This window comes from Ornithodoros turicata, chromosome 2 (genome assembly GCF_037126465.1).
Source record: "Ornithodoros turicata isolate Travis chromosome 2, ASM3712646v1, whole genome shotgun sequence".
NCBI classification, from domain to species: Eukaryota; Metazoa; Arthropoda; class Arachnida; order Ixodida; family Argasidae; genus Ornithodoros; species Ornithodoros turicata.
The window spans coordinates 88,506,672-88,527,358 of NC_088202.1; the positions used below are offsets into that span (position 1 = coordinate 88,506,672).

At 45.7% G+C, this 20,687-nt stretch overlaps 1 protein-coding gene and 1 long non-coding RNA gene across 3 annotated transcripts in view; one reads left to right on the forward strand and one right to left on the reverse strand.

The window, feature by feature from the left end:
- Positions 1–20,687, forward strand: part of LOC135385702 (POU domain, class 2, transcription factor 3-like) — a 264,054-nt gene that overhangs the window by 225,086 nt on the left and 18,281 nt on the right. The window contains exon 5 of the mRNA XM_064615169.1: positions 19,783–19,898. Within this exon, the coding sequence (XP_064471239.1) occupies positions 19,783–19,898 (116 nt within the window). The remainder of the gene's footprint in view (positions 1–19,782; positions 19,899–20,687) is intronic.
- Positions 1–20,687, reverse strand: part of LOC135385703 (uncharacterized) — a 50,778-nt gene that overhangs the window by 20,094 nt on the left and 9,997 nt on the right. For both annotated transcript variants that reach the window (XR_010420478.1, XR_010420479.1), the window contains exon 2: positions 14,639–14,830. This is a non-coding gene — a long non-coding RNA (uncharacterized LOC135385703). The remainder of the gene's footprint in view (positions 1–14,638; positions 14,831–20,687) is intronic.

The window sequence follows — 20,687 nt, forward strand, 5'->3', positions numbered from 1 at the left end:
AACTACGAGTGCAATTGGGAAGAAAATTGCGACGTTGGAGTACTGAGGGACCCGACTATCGTAAAAATGAATTCTCGAAGATTGCACGTCTACTGCTTCACGGAACCTTTAAGAGCTTACAAGTTTTCCAACCTCCTGGATGTAAACGGATTTATAGGAAAGTATAGTACGTTAGACGGCGTGTCGAACGGAATACTTTGCGGCACTAATTAAGCCGCTTAAGGAATCTAGTTTTATTTATATTGTTCGATTATTCTTACGTTGCTTCGACAGTTCGAACGTACAGCTTTATTTACAACAGAGTCCTCTCGCCTATAGTGTGATATAAGCCCGCCAAACGCACGATAACCATGCAGCTCGCTTTCCTGTACCTATCATTATCCGTCTGTGGAAATGGTATCGACGTCTGCCGGCTGCTGGTGACCTTTACGAAACATGGGTTATGCTCTGAATGCACGGTTGGGCGGATGGCATAATTACGCTCACAATCTGTATTCAAAAGGGCACGACATTCCATAGTGGAGAGCCACGCTCTCCTTTCTTCCATGCTGATTGTTCCAGTTGGCGATTCCGAAACGGTTATTCTATTATGCCATTTGGGAAATTAAGTGAGCATCAGTTGCCTGCTCGATTGAGAGATTATACGATATGGGAGCCGCATTGAGTTGCACGGCGATGAGCGAGGACCGTGTCCTGTTACGAGAGCAACTGTAAGTGCTTCACCGTGTCCAAAGGATTTAGTAGTGACCCGGGAAACGAAAGAACAGGACGTACGTATCCCATGTCAGGAGCTCTTAGTTTTTCGCAGTTCCATCAGCGTTTTTACTTCTGTAGTGTGCACCGAAGAAAACCAATATACCAAACGATTGAATCAAGCGCTGGAAGTAATTTTGATACGCGAGATATATGCTAAATTGATATAATAACAATAATTCGTGACGTTACGTCGCGAGACGACTACATACTAAGTTGAAATTTAATAATCATTGTCCAGCTAGGTCGCACGTATCTTTTCTTTTCGCTATTTGCTTATACCGTTTTTCGTTAGGATATCATTAATTCCAGAAATCAAATACGCACGCATATAGGCACACTGTGTTCGTCTCCCTTTAACGCGTGTACGTGAAAGCATAACGCTGCTCAGACTTGCATGTGCCAGTTACTGACGCACTGTCCCGGCTTTCGGTGCTGTTTTCAGTATTTAAAATTCATTCCAGTACACGGGTGACATATGATAGGAAGCGTGCTGTTCTCACCACCAAGGCGTCTTCGATTGTTTGCTTTGCCAGGATGGAGTGGTTTTAATGCCATGACAAGCGAATGACAAACGATCGCCCTTCTCTCTGCGACCTTCTGAACGGAACAAATGGACTTCGCGGAGCTGGGCTCTCGCGGATTATGTATAGTTCGTCGTTTTAAATGCGCCAATGAGCAGGCCGTCACGAAGTTTACATTCGTGTTTTATAGTTAACAAGTGCGCGTTGTCTAATAAGTCATGCCAGATAAATGTGAAAGACAATTACACCGGAGCGAACTTGCATTCGAAGTTTTACAGCAAGCCGAGTAGCAAAGGCGTAGTAAACCTACAGCGCGAATATACCGAAACTCATCCAGCTCTGACGCCACTGTAGGCGTCTCCTCCAGTGAGGCTGCGCGGGAGAGGTCACCAGCTTACGACTTCCAATGGGAATTGCCGAGCTTTCTGACGTGTTCCGTACGTGTGTTCGAGGGACTATATCTCGCCAAGGACGACACGTAGAAAAAGAATTCCTTTTTCGTCAATACTCCGGCGAGAAGTACAATGTGTGCATGATGTAATTCACCGCATATATCAAAATGTCATAACGCTTTGAACTGTACCTCGTGCCCACCGTGATTATTATGGTAACCTACGCGAATTCGCAGCAGATCGGTGGTCTGCGAATTACTGCGAGTCACGAAGTATCTTGTGTTTCGTCAACGGAGGCGTGGAGAGCTTGGATTTTTGAAGTTGTTCTTTTTCTATTTCTTTGTAGGAGCGACAGTTGTTATCGATGCAGCCGTGACAACCACGCGACTTAACCTATATACCTTCAGACCACTCCTGTCTTAGACATTCATAACCTTTCTGCCCATTCGCTATCGAAAACCGGTGTCACAGTCATCATCTATTTGTTGTTATCGTTGTTGTTGCTATCGAAAGAAGCAAATGGACCGGATATATTTTCCCGCATATATCCAGGCTCCAGACTTAGCGTCGAGATATCTCTCTTTGCAGGGTTTCCTGACGATCGCGCATCCACTTGTACCTTCAAAATATTTCACAACTCGCATTTATCACGCATTCAGGAGAACCACTGCTGCATAGCGGATTCACGCGAGATCTATCTATTTTTGAAGCAATCCGCGTTTGTCAAAACATGACTGTGGCAGGCTTTTTATAAATTGAAACCGTTCGTCTTATTCTCTCGTCATCCTCCTCAATGCAGACAGAGCGGGTCCCCGTGACGTGACCACGTGCCCCCCCTCCCCCAAATGCTCAATATTTCTGTCACCGGACACGCACAGAGCATGGCTGGACGACGTCCCCAGAATGCAGCGTTGGGCCCCAATTTCATATGGACGGCGCACGTATATATCTATGGAGCTATATATAGATAAATGGGATTCCTCATATACGAACGCAAGAAAAGCCCCAGGAGTTTGGGGGAGCGTCCGGTGGGCTTTGTAAATGCAAAAACTGGACATTCCAGCGACGCCGGCTTCCATTGGCATCTCTTCATGCATGTCTTCGATTGCCTGCGATTCCTGGAGTATTCTCATGCGGGCGTCTGCTTGCCCTCCCATCCCTCCCAACCGTCTTTTTTTTTACATTTTATTTCTGTACGCGTTTTGAATCATTTCCTGTATCGTGGTGTATTGGATAGGTTCCGTCCATTCTGAGTATTTTCCTCGCAGTTTTTGGCCCCGCGGTCGTAGAATGGAGCGCCATCTCATCTTCTAGAGGCCCCGCAGCAAACATTTTATTTCTCTGGTCCGACACAAAAGGAGAGATACTTCACTGCGTGGGCTTACGCTCGAGAAAATTCGGTACTTCGTTCAGGTGGCTCGGTGGTGGTGTTAAAAGGTACGAGAGAATAGGAACATTTTAACTATTGACAGTTTACGTTCTTCACAGCGCGCTCTTGTATACTACATTTATTGCTTCTCTTTCTCCTGCTGACTGCGCGTCGAACGGCTCGAGCTTGTATGCCGAAAATGACGATAATTCATGTTCTGCTAACGTGACCCGTAGATGTGATTCCCAGCACAACTCCCATAGCACAATACTCATTAGTGTCCACCCATTCCATAGGAAACCCTGTCCACTCGTTTCGTGTCAGTGCAGGCTGTTCTCTGTCATTCGGGAACGAAAAACGAGTTTTAAAAAATACAATTCGAGTCGAAGAAAACGCGATAGTAGTACGCTTTGCGAGTGAGAACAAAGTTAGATTTCACAGTATGCTATCCGTCTTTATGGTATCAACGTGAAATTTCGCCAAAGTCTCAGTCACCTTTGGGATTTCCTGTCATCAACAGGCCTCTCCACCCTGCTTTGATCACCTGAACCCTCATCTCCATCATCATCATCATCTTTCACTATCTACAAATGGCACTGGGGCAGCGCTCAGCCTGCTGGCCGGCATCAGCCTCATGTCATCATCGTCTGCGTCGTCGTGCATGCGCGCGCGCCACAATCGCGCATTCCTCGGCGCATTTTGCAGCAACGAACACATACGCGAAGCTCCCCCCGTTACAACACAGCTCGCACCAAGTTGTCTCTGTTGTCTGTTGTCTCATTCTGCGTCTTCCTTTTCCATTTTGTAACGAAGGCATCAACCGTATTTGCGCTCCGTACCTCAATAATAATGACAATAATAACTCAGACCTTTGGGCTAGTTGGTATTCCATAGTTGATAGTGCGAAAAGCGCTGCAATGTGATACAGGACGGACGGTGAAGAGACAAAAACAGAACAAGCGCCACTAGCAACTTTAATGCAAGAATGAGACACAGTACACTGGTACGGGTAACAACCATAAAGAGCCCTCTCAAACACGCCTTCAAATCGTGTGCTCATCCCGCTGAGAGAGAGAGAGTGATTTGAAGGAGTGTCTGAGAGGGGGGTCGGGGGGGGGGGAGGCGTATGTTTATTGAAAAAAGAAAGGGAGGAAATGTTAGTCAGGCGTTGGCCGACTTGCCATTTCTTAAAAAAAGAAGAAACAAAACAAACAAACAAAAGGATTCTTTATGGTTTTTACCTGTACCAGTGTGCTGTGTCTCACTCTTGCATTAAAGTTGCTAGTGGCGCTTGTTGTGTTTTTGTCTCTTCATCGTCCGTCCTGTATCACTTTGCAGCGCTTTTCGTACTATCAGCTATGATAATAATAATTTTGAGTATATTTATACGTAAGGATGAGACCTTACGTGTACATTATCCATTAGCTAGACTGCATTAGCCGCGTTACCTATACGCTCTTCATATTTACACCCTAAAGGCTTTCTTCACAAATCTTTCTTCGCAAATGACCCGGACAGCTTCCCTGCTCTGCCGCTTCCATTTGAAAAAGAGCATATGTTCCCATACACGGCAATGGCGAAGTGAGGTCTTATCATTTAGTTAAACGAAAGTGACAGTGTATCATCTATGTAAAGAGCGGAAAGTCGACGGCAATAGTAGGAGAGCAGCAGATAATGGTGCGTTGGTTAGACAGTATATGATGTAACATATCTAGATTATAGTGTTGATCTTGTGGCGTTGCTCCATCAACGTGAGCGGCTCATTGAAATGTGATATCTGCCTGGGAGTATTCCTAACTTACGATTCTCCAGCTCGCAGACATGCAGCACAAGGACAAACGTCCGTTTTTCTTTTTCTTTCTTTTTTTTCGCTGATATCGCCAAGGGCCAGGCAAATCTAAGCGGGGAAAGTGCCGGAGTTTCCTATATACGCGGCGAAGCGCCTTGGCATCTTGGCTCGTGCATAAAGCAGAGACACGTATTTTTATACCAGCGGCATGACCGAGAGGCTTAAGGCGTCCCGCTCGTTGGTGGTAGTCAAGGTCGTGCTGAAGACCGGGAGGTGATGGGTTCGAATCCAACCACCGGCTGGTGCTGTCTGAGATTTTTCCTCCGTTTTCCGAAGCCTTTCCAGTCGAATGTCGGTACAATTCCCCCTGAAGTCGACCCATGACGCATACTAACCCCCTCTCCCCCACTTCTTTCTGCTGTCCCCTCTCCATCTGCCCACATCCGTACCCCGCTCATAGCCGCAGTTGCTTCGATGCGCTAACACGGAATTAAAAAAAGAAAACACGTGTTTTTGTATTCCCGTCAAATTGAAAGTTGAACACACAGCTCTTTGAATCCAGCACTATCCCTGAATTTGAAAATAAATATATAAAATAAAACAAAGCAATTTAAAAATATTTCTTGGCACCAGTATACCCCTCTGAATATGCTATACCGTACATGTGCCTTCTTTACACTGGTCTCAGCTGCTGTTCTTACATCCACCATAGATAGGTGCTTTCTTCGGCAAATAGGGACAGTCAAGGCTGGAGTAGCTTCACGATACAGCTACTGCGGTGGATTCATTGTGCCCACTTGAGGGTTCTGTAGTATGGTGGTGAGTCCCCATAGCGCCCCGTCATTTCCTCCTGTACTGGTACTATCCTGAGACTGGCATCCGATAGAGGAACGTTACGGGCGAAAGCCAATCACCAGCCCATGCAGGAGCGAGGAGGAGATAGCGCAGCATATGATAAACATCGCTTAGTGATTTTTATCGCTGCCACCAAATAGAGAAGCCGAGTCGAAAGTGAGAGCGGAGGCCCATGTGTGCCCGCGTTTTTGGATGCAACAACGTGAGTCTCCTTCTATCTTGATGGACGCACTTGAAAGTGTCGAAATTTAGAATTACTCTAAAACCAGAAGTAGTCACGAACACTACAGATTACGGACTGCTTGCCTTTCAGTGTCCTCAGGGCCGTATTCTTAACCGAGCCTCGACTCGGCCCTCCTCGAGACCAGTTTTGTGCGTAAAAGTCATGTACTGTCCCAACCCAAGCAGCATAATATACTGGCCCGATAATGGCTGTATATCGGCAATGCTGCTCAAATATTGGGCCAATATGGCCAACGTTGAGCCAAGATTGGACCAAAATATGGTGCAGCACAGTATATTTGCCAAATACTGCCTGGATATTAGCAATACTGATAAAATATTGATCCAGTAGTAGACCAGTATTGCCGATATTCAATCTGTTGGCGAATCCAAGATGTGCTGCTCAGGTAGAAGTGCTCTCTTTTTCTTTTTTTCTTGGATATATATTTTCGCGTGCCGCCCTGAAATCGCGAATATAGCTTTCCGCGAATACATCCGTTGACATGGCGTGCAACACGTTCGACGTTACGCGTTTAAGATAAACACCGTTCTCGTTCTACAGTATGTCGGGAGCTTTAGTGCTTTGCCGGGAATCCTTTGGCTTTGTCATACAGTTCGTGTAATGCATTGCAGGAATTCAATCTTACGACATCCTTCTTGAACTATCATCTGAGCTTAGACAGTCAACATCTTTCCCTAATTTATGTTAACGCGAATAATTTTTCGAGGCAGTTCTGCCCAAAACGGCAAAAAATATTTTTCAAACAAAAAGAGAAAATACTTTTATAATACAGCTTGGCACAAAAGTTCACGGAACACCGCAGGGTTGTATTTCTCTATTGGAGCGACACCCTAGCAGCAAGCAGGAGCGGACACACACACTGGAAGATGGATAGAATAGCTGGTCACTCGTTTCTTATCCGATCTCTTCCTGATTTCAAGCAGGGGTCCGCTCCGATGAAGAAGTACGCCAGTGCAGTGCTCCGTAACCTTTTGTCCCAAGCTGTAGCTTCACATCAGAACGCAGTCTTCAAAATATCCCATGATGCTGTCGTTCAACGGGCGTTCTCTCTTCGTGCACCTGCTTACATATTCCGCGATATGTGCCTGCAAAAATATTCTAATCGCAAGGATCACTGATAAGCCCAGGCTCCCTGCCTCTTCGCTTGCGACGCTTGCCTCCCCAGTGCGCGATAAAGTTGCAGGTAGCAGTGCGCCTTATCAGTTAGCAAATAGTGAAACTGGCGTCCCTACATACTATGTATCGAGCAACGTCGAATCGGCAGCCGGTGCAGGTGTATATTTCCGCAACAAGCATGGGAAATGCCGTGCTTACGCACACGCAGACGCATGTGGATACCTTGCCGGCGTACGTATAACATCCAGACGTATGTGTATGTATGCCCTTGCTCACTGCTTCTAATCTATGCTGTGCTTGAGTATCGTGTGGGGCTGCATAATCATGTTATTCCTAAGCGCCATCGCGACGCTGTCGCGTCAGGTTGTGTCGCGCAGACACTTCCATTTACGTGTACAGGTTTCCTAAGATATATGTGCGCACGACAGCTCGATCTGCACGCGCTCCTCAGTTTCATGCTTCAAAAATCGCTTTATGCGGCCCCGGTGGCTGGTGTTTTCACGTCATGAGGAGGCATAGAATATGTGGAGAAAGCATGAGCTCCTTGGTGGTCACTGCATGCTTATGCTAAACAATTGGAGATAGTGGTACTGAATGCCATAACCAGCAGCGTTGCCTTGGTTTTCTGTCAATTCTCTGAATGTTTCGGTTGATATTTTAGAGAGATACCTCCCCTTGAAGTCAGCCCAGGACGTGCACTAATTCCCCTACCTCCAGCTCCTTCGTGCTGTCCCCTAGTCGGCGGCTGGACGTCGCTAAAAGCCACTGTTGCTTCGCAGTGCAAACGCGGAATCATGCAAACCAACAGAATATGAATAGAAGCGTCGATTATAGTGCGAGAATTGCTCATTCTGATGTCTATCAAATTGTATCTTCCTCTTTTTTTCCTTCTTTTTTGTAAATATATGTGTGTGTTAAGACTTAACCTCATCTATGTGTCATCGGGAATCTAGCCTGGATTTCCTTGTTTGGGATTTCGCCAGGTTCGCAGTTCAGGCTGGTTATTTCTCTCTCTCTCTCTTTCTTTTTGTAATTGTATCCAGCCTACAAGTACTGACGTCGCCCAACCCGACTCCGCCAGAATCAGCACCCCCATATTGTTAGTTTCCCTTCTAATTCGAATTAATAAAAGAGTGTCTATTTGCGATGCGTACACCTAAGAAGCTGTAGGCAGACATTAACATTATCTACAACGTCTATCTTCTGATCGTTGGAGAAGTTTGTAACCCATATGTACTATTTTCTCACCCGGTGCGTTTCCCTGGACTCTGAACACATGTGGACCTGCATCAACCAAGCGATTGGAAGTAACATGGCATCTTTTGGACTTCCAGCAAATAAAGGAAAGCTCCCAGTTGACAACAAGCAGGTAGAACAATGCGAAGCCCAGAAGCTCGTTCCCACTGGTTTCTGATATAGAAACGCGACACAAACCCCTCGATTTTACCTCCGTCGTCGTTTCTACTTTCTTCTTCTTGTATGTATTTGCATCTTTGAGAGGAACAAATTCTCGCGCGACGAGCGTTACTTTTCGCTCTCCCTAACAAATATTGCAAACTGAGCAACGCCGACTGCAGCCGGAGGCCCTCCTCGCTGAAGGCTCTCGTAAAAAAACAATTTCTGCCGACGCGTTGGCACTTTGCTTCGATTGATCTGCCATTGACACTGCGCCCTCTCTCGTCTTCCTGACGCCTATTTTCTGCTCACTTTTTTTTTTTCTGTTCTTCAGCGCGAGCCAAGTAAGATATATATGCATGCATGCGATGGACGGAATTTTGAGGAGGGTCGTAAGTCTCGTGGACGGAACAGAATTCAATTTCCTCCCCATTCTCTCGTTATTGTTTTCTCGCTCCTGTCCGAATTTATTGTCCTCGCTTTGGTGACCCCCATCTTTGCCGGGCCTGGTCGTCGCATTTACGCGCAATGCATTCATTCAGACGTTGTCAGCTCGTCGTTGTGTTCCGCACGTTGTCGCTGGTCGAGGCCCTTTCCTCTTCCTTCCATCTTGCTAAGAAAGAGGATAAATGGGGATGTTGCCGCGGAAAGTACGAACGTGGCTAATTACATTACCGTTTGTGCATCCGCGTCTATAATAAATGTGTGGTATATTGCTTGACAGCCGAACAAGGAACGCAGAATTACATGCAATGGTCTGTGATAATTCGTGGTTTTACGTCGCGAGAACAATTCTGATCATGAGTGGTCGGTCTGTGGATTAATTTTGCCCACACGTGCTTTGATATAGGCACTCCGAAAAGGGAGATTGCGCAGTATACTTTTCAGCTCCAATATTCGTCGCTCATAATGGATCTTTCACCTGACGTCCCTGCACGAACGCATGTGTGCGCATAATATTACAGCTACCGTGTATATGCGCTGCACACATGTGCAAAAACAAACCTGCTTCCTTCCTGCTGCCGTTCAGATTGGACTGCTTTCCATGGCATCAAAACGGATGGTCGCTTCACCTCGTATACGTGAGTTATATTTCGTCCGTCAGTTTAGATTTTTTTTTCATTGCACTTTTTCCTTTGTACTTTGTATTGTGTACCGCTGAACTTCGTGAACTGCCGTTCGATTAGTAAATTTGCGGGTTCCCCTACAGTTGACGTGAACTGTCTCGCATTATTTCAGGCTAAAATTGCGTTCAGTGATGTTAAGTACGGCATCATTTTAAATTGCCTATACTAAGGTCATTACTACTGAGGTAATTATTAAGTATTCTCATTATTCCGCGCAAAGTCAATCTAATCAGGTCTGTACTGTTAGCACTGTAATGAAGTGCAGGTCATTTGAGATATTATCGTGAAAAGATTGTACCATATACATAATGAAAGTACGTTTTAAAGCTTCCAAATTAGGGAGGCGTGTTTCGTGTTCTACAAGTGTAGTCAGTTGATTATAGACGAACTCGTATTATTTTGAGACACTCGTCAAGAGCAATAATGGCGATTGGAAATAGTACGTGAGCCTTAACCAACGGATAATTCATCATTCTTTCGTTCGCCGATCAACGGACATCGTAATCATATATAGGCAGTAATTTCTTTTCCAACTGTTTCGTCGAGAGAAGGTTCTTTTACTGCTTTTAGCATCAATCGGCCAAGCGAATGTTTTATTCCTGATTACCGTTCACCATATTTCCGGCACAATTTCCCCGTGAGCCCCTCATTCTTGCTTCACAGCGAACGTGTACTATACCGTTAATGGACTAGGACGCCCATAAAAATATTCTTTGCAGAGATTAAATGATGCTTCTCGGTCCCTTTACTTGTATGTGCTAAGGCTCCATTCCTACACGTGCATTTCTGTTTAATTTCACCGGCATTGCCCTTATAGACGGGCCATGACATGTGATAAATTGATTCTTCCTGTGCTCCTTTCTCACGATGAAACAGAAATAAATTCGTTCCTTTAGGAAGATTAGAAGGCTCTTATTTTCCGTCTACGCAAACGATAATGAGTTAGACCCTCTCATCTTTAGCTGTCCCCCCTTGCCACACTTTCTCCGTATAGACGCAAAGATAGAAACAAATTCACGTCGGATCCATCTGTTTCCGATTCAAATTGCGGTTAATATTTTTCCCTACCGCCGGCGATCTGTATACGCTGGAGTCATTCTGAATACTCTCAACTTTTCCTTCCCGAAATATACATATTTCACTCCGGGTGCATGAGCACGAAAAGAAAGTTTAAGTAAGCGAAGAATTCTGGGTAATTTCGTGATTTATGCTGCGCTCTCTCGCCCTCTGTATTTCCTCGTTTGTTGAAATTTTCTTTTATTGGGTTTTAAGTCCATATCTAAATATCGAGTGAGAGGGCACGGAAAAGCTGCGTAGTCCTTTGGCGAAAGGGGGGCGCGATACATCGGTTCGCCAACTTCTTTTTGTGTTCCGAGGAAATGCAAAGAATCTGTATGTAAACTAATAAGTGATGATAAAACATGATGGACCGATCTGAGTCGAGGTACTCTTGTTTCCTGTTAAAAGAATTCCCACTGTTTTCCTTTTTCTTTTTCTTCTCTTAAATATATGCACGTAGATAAGGCGTAAAAAGATCAATGTACCCAAGTTGCGACTCGGACTAGGAAAGTTAAACGTTCGTCATCTACTTGAATAAAATGTAGATGTATTGTTTCCGATAAATATATATTTCGTCATCCAAAACGTCGACTTGTAATCTTCCGATCAATCAGTGCGAAGTTACTCAAAAAGTAACAAGTTTCACGACGCAGTGTCAGACGGCAAAGTGAATGTCATTCCCAACGGATGACAGTCACGTTGGATGTCATTTGCTTGAGCAAGATGGGGTTTACACGGCAAACAAAGATGCCATTCGATAATAACGGCGACGACGATCCGTGAAATACCAGCTTCCGTGGCATAGTGGTAGCTCACCATAATAGTGGTTAGGGTGATCGCTTTCCACGCCGAGACTGGGAGGTGACACGGGTTCGAATCCTGTCACCGGCTGTGCTGTCTGAGGTTTTCCCTGAGTTTTCCGAAGACTTTCCTGGCGAATGTCGGCACAGTTCTCCCTGAAGTCGGCCCAGGACGCATACTAACCCCCCCCACACACACACACTCCTTCCTGCTGTCCTCTCTCCATCTGTCCACGTCTGTACGCCGCTTATATCCACAGTTGCTTCGCGGCGTTAACACGGAAAAAAGATGCGTGAAATAGTTAGTTAGTCAGTTAGTTAGGAAATTAGTAAAATAAAGTAAACCTTGGAGCTTTCAGCAACCCACCATGGGTGCTACCTGCTCCGTTGCAAGAGCTGTATAGCTATTACACACTCTGAATCAAAATCCTCACAGCAATCAAAACAAATCACATCGGGATCCCTCACATACTCACGGGCAGTCAATCAGTAGACCATCAGTAGGCTCAATCAGTAGACAATAGTTTGACCGTGTGATAGTTACGCGTCAATATTTGTAGACATTTCTTATAAAGGTTCAGAAATAAAGAAACGCGGAAAAAATTTATCGGACACTAACTTTCCATTCGCGGTTCTTCTCTTCCTGCTACTTAACGCTGTTGTTTGTTTTATTTTTATTTCTTTATTGATTTTTGCTGTCTCTCTGCTGTCGAGGGTACGTCGTTGGTGCGAGAGGGAAAAGCGAATGAGCTCCCCAGACTCATTTGCTGAGCGCAGTCTCATGAGCTGAAGTGATGCATTTAACGCGCGTTAAATGCGTGACTTCGACTCATGATTCGCCACGAGCTCTTGCGCGAGCCAACCTAAGAGGCTTTGGAGCGCGCGAACCTTGAATATAACAATAGCGATCGCTATGTCAAAGTCCAAGATCGTATATATGAGGTGAAAAAAAATTCGTGGACTTTCTTGTTTGGATAAACGGCAGGGCATTGGAAGCCACTACAAAGCGACGCTACAGGGAACTGACGCGTGGAAAATATTGCAATAACTGAGTAACTCATTTAATCCCTCTTAACCCCTTTAAACCCTCTTACATTTAATTACAGGTGACCTTTATAGCACAGTAACTAGTATAGTTACAGTAACTTGCTGTAAAAAATAACTAGCTACAGTTAGAAGTTACTACCAGAGACGTCTTCCGGGCAACAATTATATTCATTCCTTTGACAGCTTTTCCTTTAGGGGCGAATAGGTGATTCATTATGATTTCGATAGCGCGCACATTACTTACACACGGAACTTTCATTGTGTTTCTACCACCTGTGCTCATTATTGCGAAATTCAAATTACGGGTTAGCACTCCTGCAACTTGATGCTTTGCTGCATATCTGCACGGGGAAAATATATATTCTATGTGCCACATCTGTGATGAATGCGATGACGTGATGATGACGTGATGCGAGAAAACGCAATGACACCTTTGGCAAAAACAGTAATGGGAATCGAGGAATAAAAAGAGACAGCTGCAGAGGAGAGAGACAGACAGAGAAATGCATGGGACACAATCAATGACGCAAAAGGGATGCCATCAGCAAGCGGTGTTCCACGTTGTCTCCCTCCCATGTACTGACCGAGCCCAATGCTGCTTAACTTCGGTGATCGGACGAGAACCGGCGTATTCAGCATGGTATGAAAATAGACCAAAAGCCAGGAAGCATCTTCAGTATATTGATTTTTTACACTGGCTTACGTAACAGAGAAACAAAGCAAAAAACAATAGGTCGTTTCGACACCTATACATGTGTCCTCATCAGCATGAACACAACGAAATGTTGAGGTAGTTAGCGCGGTATACCTTTTAAACCCTTAAAAGGTTTCGCGCGCTGACTACCTCAACATTTCGTTGCGTTCATGCTGATGAGGACGCCTGTATAGGTGTCGAAAGGTCCTATTGTTTTTGTTTTGTTTCTTTGTTATGTAAACCAGTGTAAAAAATCAGCATGGTATGGCCGATGGTGAGAGACAGTTCATAACCGCACGAGTATACTATAGCGTGCACCCGAGGACCAGCAGTCTCAAACGCGGTTTTGATGTCCCTGCCCGCGCGATATATCCCTGTGGAATTTCGAAGAAACCGATGCGCTCCGTTAATTTTTCGGAAACCACACAAGAAACAAGCGTCAAGCATGCAGTTTCTATGCAGGGAAGAGTAAGCTATACGGCATGACTTTGAATTTGAATCGGCGTCGAACCGGCCATGCGCGTGCAAGTGCCTTTTGCACGTTCTAATACGCTTTTGGTCCTATAGTATAATGTCGCATGTGTGTGGCAGTGCATGAGGGTCGATTCCAAGAAACGGTATTAAATGTTTTCTGCCGCGATGTGATGTTTTGCTACGAGTGGGCATTGTCAAGCGTTGCCTTGGAGCGTCAGTATTTGGAGGACCATTATGCATTCGTTTGAGTGGAGGTTGTCTGTCGCGGCTGCAAGCGAAGCCCCTGAGGCCGACGTAATCGGATTAGGGCAACGTCTGCGCCTAATAGAATAGTCGGACAGCATAAGCGGCCCGTAATGCAGCATTAAGCTTCCGGGGAGCGTCTATTAATAGTGGGAGCTAGCCAGCGACGACGTGATTGTGCATCATACGCGCACGACACACGTGAACTCTTCCCTATACGGGATGCACTCGCAGAGGGACAAAGGTTATCCGTCCGGATGTGGGGGATTTTCAGTCGTATTTATTTCCCGAACCGGGTGTTTCCCGTGCATTATGAGGGCGAAGAATAAACTGTTGTATGTAAGCGGGACCTCCGCACGCTCGCCGAAAGGTACCGATATATTCGTTGATCTGCGAGTCCTTTGTATGCAAGCATGCAGTTGCATAACCGTTGCGTAGTGGAAAATTGTACGGGGGAATAATAATCGACGAGTGTGTTCACAATATCTGGTGGTTGCAGGACTGTGCAATTGTGCTCCACTTTCAGTACTGTGATGAACTTTTGAAGGCAGTGGCATGAATCCACCTCTATTCCACCGCAACACCAGTGGTGGAACACTTCATGTCATTATCATCCAATTTGAGTAGTTTTACACGTAAGCTGTAAATCTACTTTGCAGTACGCGTACTCTTGCAGCGTACTCTGCGAGCACGTACTTTGAGATACAAATCGACAAATCTTGCTATGCAAATGAGCCGAAACTGAAACGAGTAGTACCTTGCAAGCTGCAAGCGTAATGAGATATCGAAGGCCTCGTTGCTGGAACTCATGAGCAGCTGTCTTCCGTGGCCACACACTATAATGAAGCAGGTGCTGCAACATGTAATGAGTTCTGCATAATGCCTCCAGAATATTGGGAGCCATGCTCTTCAGTCGATGCTTCTATTGCACGTGCCGCTGAAGGATTTCCTGCATGTAAGTTGTATGGCATATACTTTGAGGAGCATAAATCTCTGTCCCATTTAACCAGCAAGTGTCTCCCTAACAGCATCTTATGTGTATCTCACAAACTGCTTGCCTGATTATGAAGACTTACATCGAGACAGAGTAGAAACACCTTTTCGCCTCCAGGTTTTCTTATTAATGTTTGATCTAATATACACGTAGTAATATATTTTTTGTGGCCGTAGGTTGCTGCAGCAGCGTGACGGATGAGCCCACGACGCCCTGCGTACGTCCGCGAAAATTGCCATTTCCAACAGTGTTCGAAAACGAAGATATTGTTTCTCGAAACAACACGTAACGTGTGCTCGCGGTAAAGGGTGTTGAACGTACTGTATGCGGTTATAAATTTAGAGGTGTGCGAATATTACAATTTTCGAATACCATTCGAATACGAATATCTGCAAAATTGCCCTTCGAATATCGAATATCACGTCATAGGATAAATGCTTCTAAGAGTAGCAATTAAGTCCCGGTAAACTATCATCTTCACGGTTGTGTACTGCTGATCCTTAGAAAAATGCGCCAGCAGGGCATGCACTTGGAAGGGGCTAATAAGAAATAAGCGCGCAACCAGCAACAGCCTGGCAATAAGCTGGTATGGTATTCGAAAAAGTTCTAATATCACTTTTCGAATACGAATCGAATATCCGGAATTTCGGATATTCGCACACCTATGTTATAATTACACTGTTAAAACAGAACTTCACCACATAGTACACTCCTAGCCAACCGTCATTCCGAATGATATCATTCTGTGTCCTTATTTGCTGAAAATGGGAGGAGGCGCCTATCTGGGACACATTATGCTTGTCCCAGATAGGCTCCTCTCCCTGTTTTGAACAAATCATGACACAGAATGATATCATTCGGTATGGTGGTTGGCTCAAAGCGTGCTATGTGGTGAAGTTTTTCGGCTGGTTTTCAGTGCGTAATTTTTGGGATATTCGGTGGGAAAAATCGGTGGCTATTTCATCCACTAGGAACCGGCGGCTGTCGATGGTAATATTTTTTAATGTGAAGACACCCGGTGGAAACCAGCTACAGTGGGTACACTCCATGGTCCTTAGCCTCTAGCTGGGGCATTCCTTGCTTTTAACTGTTCTGACTAACTAACTTCTTAACTTTACTTCTTGACTATCTGGCAACATTCATACCGGGTCTGAGGCTATATACGAAATATTTGGTCTTTCAAGAATGACCTCATGTCCCCTGACTCTTGCGAAGCAGTTCTGCACAAAGGGACGGCAAATGATATCAAGACATTTGAGCCCTCATTTCGACGCCAATTGGTGAATAATGATTTCCACTAAACGCGTAAAAAATTTACCGGCGTACGTTTATCGGTGCTTTTCGGTCAATACCGAGAACCAGGAGCCCTAGTTATAATGTATTGCAAACTGAAACTACAGCGCAGCATGTCACGGTGTGGACTGACCCTTCATGATCTTCCTTCTTTCACGTCAATTTGACACAAGGAAGGGTAACGGGAGCATTTTCGTCATCGCTTCCATTTTTGTTACTGAAATATTTCCGTATTTCGCTTCCTATACCAGCCTTCCAATTTCGTTTCCGCTACGTTTCCGATACTAGCGAGTGTTGGTAGGTCGCAATCACTCTACGAAGACGATACGATAAAGGACGCTGTCAAATCCAAGATCAGCAACGTGATGTCAGTGAGTTGTAAGAAGTAGTGCGATTAGCTTCTTATGTTCTTTGAACAGCCATCGTCAACGTCCTCCCAGCTGTTTCCGGTAATGGAACACGCCTGTTATGAAGCTGCGAGTTGGAGAGCCCTTACAGCTGTGTCAGTACCCAGATTTGCCTAAGTGGCGCTTCGGGTACTAAACACGCACACAAGGAATTTTGCTTCGGTGAGATCATTAATGTCCCAGGATTTAAAAGAGTTATGTATAAACGTGTTCTCGTCCCGTGGAGTGCCCTGCGACCAGCAACTCTACATGGGTGTAACCAGTCCAGAGACGTAACTATCAGTAGTAAGCACCTTTCCCGCCATGCCATGAAAAAAAAAATGGTGGATCGCGTCCTCGTGCTCTGTCATGGATTCGTCCTTTATGTATTCATATGTCCTCGAGTGTGTGTGCATCTTGTTTGCACTCTATGTTTGCATCATGGACGTGGATGGAGGAACGTCGGGTGTATCCTGAAGATCTCAGATTGCGTTTTCCATGCTGTCGTGCAGTTGTCAGGACATTACAGGGCGGAGATCGCTGTGCCGTAGGTGCGGTGTTACCGGGAGTTAGAAACCTAAGAAAAACCAGTATGATGTGCGCAATGCGCTGCGCTAGTGTAGCTTGTTTAAGTGGACAAGTTATAATTTCCTAAGGACGGGGAAAAGCCTATATATTGACGTTAGCGCCTTATTTGCATAAAGGCGCGTTGCCGCACGGTCACTGTTGCAAACTACATGCCTATCGGTAAATGGAAATCGGAACAAGCCACGCGAAAGCGGCACATTCATTCCGCTCTCCGATGCGAACACAAACACTTGTCATTCGTCGAAGACAAGAGGCGCATCTGTGTTAAAGTGCTCCCTTTCTTGCTCGGCCTACAAAACGACGGGAGCTCAAACAAAAAGGCACGTCGACAAAGAAGTACCTGCCCTAAAGATGGATGGAGATTGGATGATGATGTTGGCGGTCGTCGCGGGAGAATAAGAAAATTGCCTCTATTTCGTTGTCATTCCTATAGGTACAGTGTAGCTTCCTGCTGCATCAATTCGCGGAGGTCAAGTTGGGTCGCACGATTCTTCTTCTCAAATGGTTTCCTTTGCATCTTTTATCGTGTGCTGTGATACCTTGTATCTCTGTCTTTATCTTTTTTTTTTTTTTTCTGTTTGTCGCGATTCGTGGGCAGCTGCAAGCGGTCGCCGTGCTATACAGATACATAAAATAGGTGGATTGTGATGCCAGCCTACCTCGGTGACACGTTTTTAAAGCAGTGAGAACGGGTCTCAGCATGTGTGTTTTCTGCCTTATCGGAGTCTATCATCTTGAGCGCGTTAAAGCTGCCGCATGTGCTTGATGATGATGATAGTGAAGTTGCCCGCTTCGATCAGTCCCTTTGTGTGATTTGGGTTTGCGACGTGAGCCATCCATGTGATAGTCAGACTGATTACTGTAGTCCGACTGGTTCGTACTAAAGTACGCAGAGTTGACGGAAAAGTCAAACTCAAATGCCACACTCACCCTAGGCTCCATTTTTTTGTCTTTTTGCGTGTATGTGTTGGTTGTTAACCCTTTCCGCGCTAACACGGCCGAGGACGCCTGCGATTAGACACGCCGGCTGCAGCCAGGGACGTTAAATACGGAGTGCCGTGCGTTGAGATTTCGGCGCACGTTAAAGGGACGGTTGCGTCCGTTCCAGTCGATTTCGGGACTATAATGTCATTTTATTCCCCGTGGACCACGGTATCGAAAATCGCACGCGAAATAGTGGCGTAGTTTGACTGTTGTTCGAGATGGAATACGAGAAAACGTCGCTCCCGAAGAACCAACGAGGACGCGACCTTTAAAAAAGGAATGCCGATGGCCATGCTCACAGAGTTTCGGCTCGCCTGGACGGCGACTTTCTCCTCTTAGTTCAGCCCCTCTCACTCCTCCGCTTAGGGAGTGACGTCACGCCGCCGGAGCCTCTGCAGCTGCGGAGGCAGCGCTGATCTTTAAAATTCCTGTATTTAGTATCTAAGCACTTTTCGGACGAAAAAATGGTCCAAGTAGATTGTCGGCCGATGCCGAACATAGTGGTATCGGTTTCATACATGGGTTTCCGGATCTGGCCGTCCATTTTAAGAACCCTCACGCGGGCGAAATTAATTGAATTAAATTAATTAAATTAATATTATTATCGTTCCGCGGTATGGAAGATTCATAAGCTTCCCAAAGCTATCTTCATGGCACTCGCAGGTACATTATTGTTATGCGCCGTGACACACAGCTTACACGTTGCGCAACATTATTTGGACGACAATGCGTTCCTGATTCTGATCTCTGATATATGGGGATTCGCGCTTTTGAAGCTGACTGCCTTCGCGCCTTTTGGATCGTGCGTGACCCATAGATCCGTCATGCAACCTGCACACAGCGGCAGTTTTTTATTGGCACCTGCGTTGTCAAGGGGCGCCTGCCCGTCTTGATGGAGATGCCCCATCGACTGTGACGCGCGGAGCCGCCTCTTCCTTCCACTCGGAACGTCAGACGTCAGGTTGAGAGTGTTCTCGCAGATATCATTTAACTTTATAAGGAGATGCAACTGACACGCATGAAAGCACGAAATGCAGCTTGAATTGGGGTACGCTTTCTCCTAATGTTTACAGGCATAAAATGGACAACATGTGGCTATACCTGTAAAGGGAGGTAAACTTAATATGCGCAAACTGGTTGGTTTGGTGCATGCAAAAATAAAATGGCGACTGTAGCGCTCATGAAGAGAGACGACGCGCAAGCCATTTCGAACGGCCACGGCGTCCATTTTGTCAAGCTTTGTATACATCATAGGTGACGCACTCGATTATTCTACCTGCATTAAAGGGCCACGTGCCACAATCGTATTAATATTTGCGTCATGCGATACAGCTCAGCTAGTTTTCTCCTTTTGCATTGCTGTAACGTCATTCCCAAATGTAGCAGCGCGGGTGTTTTCCGGTACGCGGGCAACTGCTACATTGCGTGTTAGTGTTTTGCTTCTTCGTTGATTATTTTTTGTTTTTCCTGCCCCCTAACAGCTGTTTCCCTATCAGTTTTCACTCGCCCTCGCATAACGTCACGAGGTTAAAATCGCGCATTTGTAAAACACTGGGTGACGTTTTACTCATTTGGGTTGCGCGGCTTCAGCGGCCGTCAGTCACGTGGATTTGATGCCGCAATCGTTGCTCAGGTGTACGTATCTTTGCTTCGCAGATCCAGGGATGAACGGTGACCTCTCGAACGACACACAAGACAGTGCAACTAGTCAAGATACGGGTGACCTGGGTCAGGATGAGGACAGCATGGACTCCGAGAAGGCCCTCAATCTTGTAAGTACCATGCATGTTCTCGAAACTATACCATACGCTACTTTGATAACTGGGTTAGCTATCTAACGTGGTAATATGGTATACAAGGAACGCAGACCGATAAACGTCGCAGCTAGAGCTAGAACGAGCAAAATACGAAGCTTCGGACAGCGGTAAACTGGAACAAAGTAAACTTGTTTGTATGCGCGCGGTGGGCCCTTGAACACCTTGTTTTCTCGCCACAGACCAGAGTATTCTGCGTGCGTGTAGAATATTGCATAAGGTGGATGTGTAATGATCGATGATTTTCGATGTTCCGCAAAAGCCTGAGAACGACGAGGTCGTTGGCGGACGCCGGAGGACTCATAAGAGGCGGGCCTTGTACATGTAAATAGTGAGTCCGCTCGTCATAAGCCCTCCAGTGAAACATCTGGTACAGCAAATCTGAAGCCATTGTTTTACGCATAAACGACCGCGCTCAAATTTCGATGTCCAAAAAGCAACCAAAAGCAGAACCGACGTGGAGTTACCACACTGGATGGTCAACGGATGCAAAACTTGCCTGGCACGGCTAATCTCTAGTCCACTTGCAACGCGTGCATAGCAGGGATACAAATGGAGTGGGAATTTGCTGGTTAATGGTCAGTATGCTATACAGCATAGGGCCCAGTAGTAGCTGACGTTTAATATGAGTTGAAGAGATTCTTCGGTCTTTGTTACGCTTTCCTGAGTTGTTTGATTCGTTTGATTTCTTTGGTACGTTCCTGGTCTAAATTGCATAGCTTTCCTTGACGCTTGCTGTCCCACGTA